We start from the raw sequence: 9,488 nt of genomic DNA on the forward strand, positions 1-9,488 counted from the left end.
ACATAAACTTAACTTTCCTGTATCATGTGTAAAGACCCAAAATCCGATCTTTATCTTAACCTCAAATCATTAATAAATTTCAACCTTAAAAATTGAAAACTTACATAAAATACTGGATTGAAACAGTTTAAACATAAATCACAGCGGAAGTCCAAAAATTTCTTCTGATCATACAACAATTGCTTAAACCCACACCTGACTACTTTTCGTCAAGACAAGCAACGACTAGACTTCATTTCAAATCTATCCTCTTCACGCGTAGCCTGGCGCTACGCCCTCTCTTTGCCCTTGCTAATATTCCCATAAGTGTGGTAACCTGGTTGCATTTTTTATTTTGAAAAAAACACAAGTTTGGTGAGCCTAAGGCCCAGTGAATAAACTGTTTAGACACAGTTCATAAACTACCGAAAACATGAGGGGGAAAGGACTATATCACACAGCATTGTCTGGCGAACTTCAAACAACATGTTCGCTCTTACGGCTTAACAAGCTTCACACAGCATGCTTGTTTTCAGGATTTAATCCTTGGGACAGTTTCCCCCCAAATTTCCCTCACAACATTTTATCACAGAAAACACGTTCACACAACAAACATATTCGTAAAATACAGCAAGCTTGCAATTTAACAGAAACAAATATGCAACCCTTAAAAAAATCACGTAAACTCACAGTGATTGATAGCTTCGAACGTTCGTCTGATGAATGTCACACACACAACTCTTGAGTATCGATTCTCTGCTTTTGCTTTCTAGCTCTTGAATACCTCTATTTGCTAGTAAGGAACCAATCTCTAGCTCATCACCTCTATATATACTCTTCGTAACCTCCTTACGAATTAATTACCATTTAATTGGTCGGTTACAAGTCAATTAATACCATTTTAAAAACCCATTTTATTCCTTTATAGTGGTTACGATTCTAGGCCATAAATAGTTCTAATGGCCAAAATAAAAAAAATTAAGTAAGATTCTCAAAAACCTCAAATAATATTTTAAGTTATTACAAACTCCCCTCTAACAAAATTTCGTCCTCGAAATTTGCTTTACGTAAATAAATGAGGGTATTTTATTCTCATCTCACTCTTTGTCTCCCACGTTGCCTCTGGTCCCTGATGATGTTTCCATTGGACTTTGACCAGAGGGATTTCTTTATTCCTCAACTTCTTCACCTTTCTATCCAAGAGAGCTTCTGGCCTTTCTACGTAGCTCAGAGTCTGATCCACCTCTATATCTTCTAGAGCTACCTTAGAGCTCTCGTCCGCCAAACACTTTCTTAGAGTTGACACATGAAATGTGCTATGGATGCCTTGAAGCTCTTCAGGCAATTCTAGCTTATATGCAACCTCACCCACACGTGCTGTTATTCGATAATGGCCAATATAACGAGGGCTCAGCTTTCCTCGTTTCCCGAATCTTATTATGCCCTTCCAAGGCGAGACTTTCAACATTACTCTGTCTCCAACTTGAAACTCTATTGGTTTTCGCCTTTTGTCGGCATAGCTCTTTTGTCTATCTTGAGCTATTTTCAGCCTTTCCCGAATCTGCTGAATTTTGTCAGCCATTTTCTGCACAATTTATGGGCCCAAAAGTTGCTTTTCACCTACTTTATTCCAGTACAGGGGTGTTCGACACTTCCTCCCATACAAAGCTTCATATGGTGCGATTTGGATACTCGCATGATAGCTGTTATTATAGGAGAATTCTATTAAGGGAAGATGACTTTCCCATGACCCCGCAAAGTCAATAGCACACGCCCTCAACATGTCTTCCAGTGTTTGGATGGTCCTTTCACTCTGACCATCTGTCTGCGGGTGGTATGTTGTACTAAACTTTATTTGAGAACCCAACTTTCTTTGGAAGCTTCGCCAGAATGTGGATGTAAATCGTATGTCTCTGTCGGAGACTATTGATAATGGAACCCCATGTCGGGTTACAATCTCATCTATGTACAACTTGGCTAATCTGTCCATTGAGTAGGTCTCTCTAATAGGCAGAAAGTGGGCAGACTTGGTGAGTCTGTCCACTATTACCCATATCGCATCAAAACCTCTTGGTGTTCGGGGAAGTTTAGTCACCAAATCCATGGTGATGTGGTCCCACTTCCACATGGGTATCTCCAAAGGTTGAGGTTTACCAAACGGTCGCTAGTGTTCAACCTTCACTTGCAAACAAGTCAAACATCTCTCAACATAGTGAGCTATATCCTTCTTCAACCCCGGCCACCAATACGATTTTTGTAAATCCCGGTACATCTTATTGTTTCCAGGATGGATGGAGTAACGGGATTTATGGGCCTCGTCAAAAACTTGGCTACGAAAATTTCGCAAGCGAGGAACCCAAATTCTACCCTTATAACATTTTAGTCCATTACCATTACTTTCCAGCAATGGACTAGCCCCCACCATCATTTCCTTCCTTATGTTTTCTTCTACCAAGGCCTCCTCTTGGATTTTCTTCAGGTCTTCAATCCAGCTAGTGGTGACCTCCATCCTTAGAGCCTTAACACGTAGTAGAGTACCCCTTTATTTGCGGCTTAGAGCATCAGCCACCACGTTGGCCTTTCCGGGGTGGTATAAGATCTCACAATCATAATCTTTCAACAACTCCAGTCATCTTAATTGTCTCATATTGAGATCTTTCTGATCAAACAAGTACTTGAGACTCTTGTGATCAGTAAAGATCTGGCACTTTACACCATAGAGGTAGTGCCTCCAAAATTTTAGTGCAAATACCACTGCTACCAATTCCAAGTCATGAGTTGGATACCTCATCTCATGCTCTTTCAACTGTCGGGAGGCGTACGCGATGACCTTCCCTTGCTGTATCAACACACAACCTAGGCCCAACTTATAAGCATCGATGTAGACCACAAAACCTTCAGTTCCTGCTAGTAAACTGAGGACTGGTGCAGAGCTCAACTCTTCCTTCAAGAGTTTGAAGGCCTCATCTTGAGTTGTCCCCCATTCGAACTTAGCTCCTTTCTTAGTAAGAGCTGTCAAAGAGGTAGCTATTTTTGAGAAGTCTTGAATAAACCTTCGATAATAACCGGCCAGACACAAGAAGCTTCAAATATCATAAGGGGTCCGGGGTGGATCCCACCTCTGTATTGCCTCTATCTTGGCTGGGTCGACCTTTATTCCCTCTTGGTTCACCACATGACTGAGGAATTGCACCTCTCATAGCCAGAACTCAAACTTGGAGAGTTTTGCGTACAATTTTTCCTGTTTTAGTAGATCTAAAACAGCCCGTAAGTGTTCCTTATGCTCCTCCTTGGTACGTGAATATACAAGAACGTCGTCTATAAAAATGATGTCAAACTTATCCAAGTATGGTTAGCAGACTCTGTTCATCAAGTCCATGAACGCTGCAGGTGCATTAGTCATTCTGAATGGCATCACCAGGAATTCATAATGCCCATACCTCATCCTAAAGGCAATCTTGGATACATCTTCATCCTTTACCCTCAGTTGGTGATACCCCGACCGTAGATCAATCTTCGAGAAGTAACTTGCACCCTGAAGTTGATCAAAGAGGTCATCAATTCTCGGAAGCGGATATCTATTCTTGATAGTCACCTTGTTGAGCTCCCGGTAGTCAATGCACATTCGCATTGTACCATCCTTCTTTTTGACAAACAACACTGGAGCTCCCCAAGGTGATGTACTAGGGCGTATGAAACCCTTGTCCAATAGATCTTGCAACTGAGTCATCAGTTCTTTCATCTCTGATGGTGCAAGTCGGTAAGGTTTGCGGGCAATAGGTGCAGTTCCAGGTACCAGATCAACCTGAAACTCCACCTGTCTTTCTGGCGAAAGACTGGTCAGGTCATCTGGGAAGACTTCTGGGAAGTCTCTTACCACCTTAATATCTTCCATCACACTCTTCTCCTTCTTAGCGTTGATCACATATGCCAGATAGCTTTGGCATCCTTTCTTTATACATCGTTTGGCCTTGAGTAGGGAGATCATGCTAGCCTTCATATCCCTTCTATCTCCATAGATTATTAATCTCCCACTACCCGGTACTTCAATTTGGATTATCTTCTTATTACACAGGATTCTGGCTTGGCTTTCAGCTAACCAGTCCATCCCGATTATTATATCAAACTCCCCAAGTGTCATAGGGAGCAGCTTGAGTGGAATAGAACTACCATCTACCTCTATAATGCAATCATCATATTCTTCCTTAATCACTAACCTGTTGTCATCAGTAGTTTCTACTTCTAATGCCGAACTTAGAGGCTTAGCTACTCTATTCAAGTTGTGGCAGAAAGTAGTGGATACAAATGATTTATTCGCGCCAGAATCGAACAACACTTTTGCATGTACATAATTAACTAGGAAGGTACCTGTTACCACATCCGGGGTTTCCTCCGCCTCGGCTGCAGTCATTTGGAACACCATCCCTTTTGGTCTTGGTGCTTATGGTCATCGTTCCTCTCCTTTCCCACCTCTGCTTCCTACTTGAATGGTCGTAACATCCTTCTTCCTTTGCGGGCAGTCTGCTTGCACATGATTGGGTGACTTGCAGATGTAGCATAATTTCTCTCTTCGTTCCATTCTGCAGTCTTGGGACAAATATCCAGCCTTCCCACATCGGTAGCAGACCCTAGGCTTGACCAAGCATTCTCCTTTATGCACAAGGTTGCATTTAGAACATGGTTTGCCCGATTGTCCTTGCCATGCCTTCTTTTCTGAGTTCCAGCTTTTTGTCTTCCTGTTTCGTTGTTTGAACCCTCCCATTTCCTCTTCAACTGGCCCCGCTCGGATTCTTGGCGGACCATTTCCTTTTCTCTAACTTCGGCTGCATTCACAGCCTCTTGGAAAGTAGTTGGTTTCATGGTGAGGACAAACTCCCTGATGGATGCTTTCAATCCCCACATGAAACTCTTTACCCATCTCTCCTCAGTAGAGACATAATGCTCTGAGAATCTAGCCTTCTCTGTGAAGCTGGTCGTATATTCCCTGACCGTTAAGCTTCCTTGTTCTAACCTCAAGAATTCTTCTTCCAACTGTTTTACAATAGTTCTTGGGCAGAACTTCTCGTTGAACAGCACCTTGAACTCATCCCATGACATCCTTGCTACGTCCTCTTCGCCCCTTAGGTTGGTAATTATTTCCCACCAGAATAGGGCTTCAGACTTCATCATGGAAGCAGCATAAGTCACCTTGTCTTCCTCTGCACATTTGCTAACTTTGAAGACCATCTCTGTCTCCTTTATCCATCTCAGGGCCGTAACTGGGTTTGGCTCACCCTGAAATGGCTGGGGTTTTCAAGCTAAGAAAGTTTTGTAGCTACAACCTCTCTGTCTCGTGCTAGTGTTGACAGGACTATTAGCTCTTGACCTTTCTCTATGGTCCTCTCTATGGTTGATGTTGCTAACCACTTCTCTTACCATGCTAGCTTCCCTAGCCTCTTCATTCCTCTGTTCTGTCTCTCTTACTTGTGCTATAACAGCAAACATAGCAGCTTGCAGAGCTCTGGACACCTCTTGAGCAATAAGGTCCACAGGGGTGGTGGTCGCTGCCCGTGTGCGACCTCGGCCTCTGCCTCTACCCGATGTAGAGTTCTCTTGTACCGAGGGCTCTGGCTTGCTTTGTCTTGTTTGCGATCTTTTTCTGCCTCGTTCTCTACCTCGTCCTCTGCCTCTGGTGCTTGCGGTTCTCGTGGCCGCAACAGAGGCTGGTATCACCTCTGGTACAATAGGGGTAGCCCCGACCAGAGGTGTTTCCTCTGCATCCGGAGCGACCGATAGAGTCCTTCTCGATCGTTGAGACATTCCTTTTTTCTTAACTATATGCGTATAACAGATTATAAATAACTATTCTTATACACAACTTAGCATTCCACAACCATTCAACAAGATTTAAACACCAACACAAGTTCATTTCATTCCATAATCATGTCAATCGGCTCATACTTAACAAGTTTAAGCTAAATACAATAAAACACTGAGATATCCCAGCTCTAGGCTGCCAACTTTTTGCAATAAAACTTAGCCACACACAGTTCATATGCAAACTATTTTCTCCTCATCCTCTTACTCATGACATATCCATAGGGTAGTTTGTGATTCTCAAAAACTCCTCATAAGGGATCTCTGGGTGATGCCTCCATACAGAGCTCAATTTTGGGCCTTGGCGAAACTGCCATGCCCAGCGTGAGAAGTACTCCTTGGTGGAGTCCAAGTAGCCCGTGGCCACCTCACGGCAATAGCGAGCACGATCTTCCAATTGCACCCTCCATGATCGTGAAACAATCCTCCTCTCCCATTCCAGCTCTACAAACTTCCATGCCATGGTGTGGTGGTTTTCCCAGAGTTCATTATTCTTAGTCAAAACTTTGTTCAACTCTTCACCTAACTTCACGTGCTCCCTCTGCACGTTGTTCAACCACCAGTCGGCCTGGTCCTTGGCTTCTTGGGCCACTAACAGCTCTGCCCTTAGTTGGGCGTTCTCTTCTTGCAAAGTCGATATTTTCTCCTTGAGGTCTGTATGATCAGGCGTTCGAGGAGTGTACTCTTCATAGGATCCCTCTATGGGATCATAAGAGGAATCCCCTACAGAGGTGGGTTGAGAGGACTCAACCCTTGGAATATTCTCATTTCGACCAGAGCTTCTGCCCTCTGGCTCTACAGAGCTTCTGCTCTCTATTCTTCCAGAGCACCTGCTGCTCTGGCCTCGTTCTCCAATTCCTCCTCTTGGTCCTAGACCAACTCCTCTACGTCCTCGTCTTCCAGTACTTCTAGTGCGTTTGGTATAAACCATTTTCCTACAACTCACATCGATAAATTTATTAACCTCAACATAGTCATCACTTAACAGCAAGCACACTAACAGCAAGAATAACAGTCCAAATTCATCATTTTTGTTTCAAATTTTTTTCAACCTTAATTCTGTCTATGTTTAGGCTAAAATCATAACCTATTTCTCTTAGAACTAAGGTTCTGATACAACCTGTAACGACCCAAAATCCAATCTTTATCTTAACCTCAAATCATTAATAAATTTCAACCTTAAAAATTGGAAACTTACATAAAATACTGGATTGAAACAGTTTAAACATAAATCACAGCGGAAGTCTAAAAATTTCTTCTGATCATACAACAATTGCTTAAACCCACAACTGACTACTCTACGTCAAGACAAGCCACAACTAGACTTCATTTCAAGTCTATCCTCTTCACGCGTAGCCTGGCGATACGCCCTCTCTTTACCCTTGCTACTATTCCCATAAATGTAGTGACCTGGTTGCATTTTTTTTTTTGAAAAAAAACACGAGTTTGGTGAGCCTAAGGCCCAGTGAATAAACGGTTTACACACAGTTCATAAACTACCGAAAACATGAGGGGGAAAGGACTATATCACACAGCATTGTCTGGCGAACTTCACATAGCATGTTCGTTCTTACGGCTTAACAAGCTTCACACAACATGCTTGTTTTCAGGATTTAATCCTTAGTACAGTCCCCCCCCCCCCCCAAAATGTCCCTCACAACATTTTATCACAGAAAACACGTTCACACAACAAACATATTCGTAAAATACAACAAGCTCGCAATTTAACAGAAACAGATATGCATCCCTTAAAAAAAACATCATGTAAACTCACAGTGATTGATAGCTTCGAACGTTCGTCTGATGAACGTCACACACACAACTCTTGAGTATCGATTCTCTGCTTTCGCCTTCTAGCTCTTGAATACCTCTATTTGCTAGTAAGGAACCAATCTCTAGCTCATCACCTCTATATATACTCTTCGTAACCTCCTTACGAATTAATTACCACTTAATTGGTCGGTTACAAGGCAATTAATACCATTTTAAAAACCCAATTTATTTCCTTATAGCGGTTACGATTCTAGGCCAAAATAAAATAAAATAAAATAAAAAATTAAGTAAGATTCTCAAAAACCTCAAATAATATATTAAGTTATTACATAATGTTTAACCAAACCTGAATGTGTTATTGGCGAAGACAAAGGTAATATACGTTTGGGCACTCCTCATGACATTTACTCTATAACACCATTAATCATCTGAAATGAACCACAACTTTGAATATACATGAAACTATTATCACTTTGACGTGATTTCATATTTGTGTTAAAGGTTGTGATGGTAGTAGGGGTTGGGTGCTTCCAAATATAAACAAAATTAGTAAAAAATGTAAGGACCCGCCAAATCATACAACAAATATTATATAATTTATATCTATCAACTCATAGTGAAACACCCCAAAATAGGAGAAAATTAAAACCAAAAGTTAACATACGAATAAAGCCTTTGAAACATTGAATCACCCAAAATGGGGAAATAGTGTTTCGTTTACAACCTAAATATATAAGATAAATAACAACATACTAAGCCAAACTACACTAAGATTAGATTATGGACGGGTATCACTATCATCTTTAAAAAAAATCATGTCCAGGTATAACGCCAAATTGGCCAATAGCTAATGACCCCAAATGTGCCTTTACCAGCATCCAAACACTCCCTTCAATACTTCAAAACTCTACCGCTAAGAGAACCTGTTATACATGTCATTTTAAGAAAAGGTGTTAGACTTAAAGTACAATGAGAACAAACATTTTTTTAAATAACATGAATAATCAAATGATAAGAATTTGTAACTTCAATTTCAAACCAGGCTCATGATTTTCCAAATAACACCATAAGGTTCAATATACATTTTGCAATGACGAGGGAGACCTGATTTCCATATGTATTAGCAGAACACCTGATTTCCTATTTTCATAAATTATCTTATTATAGCATTCTACTTTTGTTTTTCTTTATTACAACAATGTACTTTCAAATTATTTTTTATTAAGATTTCTTACTTTAAAAAATCTACCCATTATAGCAATGGCAAACCTGTTACCCTTTAAACCGGTTAACGCATTGACTTTTTTTGCTTGTGTGGCTTTAATGAGGTGATGTGGATGACACATCATATTGATGACTTAATTATAATAAAAATTAAAACTTATTTCAAATTATTATTAGTGATTTTCATTTTTCATTGTTATGGTTTAAAAAAAATTTAATTTTTTTGACTTTTTCTTATTAAGTTACATGCAAATTAAATATTCTAGAGTAAAATATTTCTTAAATATATATGCTACATTAGATATATTTTGTTTGTAAAAACAATAACACTTCTTATTTTATGTTGTTCAAAAAAATACATATTTTTTAAAGTTTTCTCTAAAATGTTAACGAAATAAATTGTCTTCTTTAATTTTTTAATACTGTTATATTAACAAATAATTCAAAAAAATCTAATTAATTTATTATATTTTATATGTCAAGTAAAAGTTTTTGAATAAATATAATATATTCTTTAAAAGATAATATTTTTTTGTTTTATCACAGAAAACACGTTCACACAACAAACATATTCGTAAAATACAACAAGCTCGCAATTTAACAGAAACAGATATACCATTTCCTTTTCTCTAACTTCGGCTGCATTCACAGCCTCT

General features: G+C 39.9%; 1 protein-coding gene across 1 annotated transcript; it reads right to left on the reverse strand.

The window, feature by feature from the left end:
• Positions 1–232: 232 nt before the first annotated feature.
• Positions 233–1,561, reverse strand: LOC112508973. The gene is made up of 2 exons (XM_025113841.1): positions 1,169–1,561; positions 233–316 (listed from the first exon to the last, which is right to left on the reverse strand). Exons 1-2 carry the CDS (start codon positions 1,559–1,561, stop codon positions 233–235), a joined length of 477 nt encoding a protein of 158 aa, XP_024969609.1.
• Between the last annotated feature and the right edge of the window lie 7,927 nt (positions 1,562–9,488).

This window comes from Cynara cardunculus (assembly GCF_001531365.2).
Source record: "Cynara cardunculus var. scolymus isolate 2C chromosome LG 3, CcrdV1, whole genome shotgun sequence".
Classification (NCBI taxonomy): domain Eukaryota; kingdom Viridiplantae; phylum Streptophyta; class Magnoliopsida; order Asterales; family Asteraceae; genus Cynara; species Cynara cardunculus.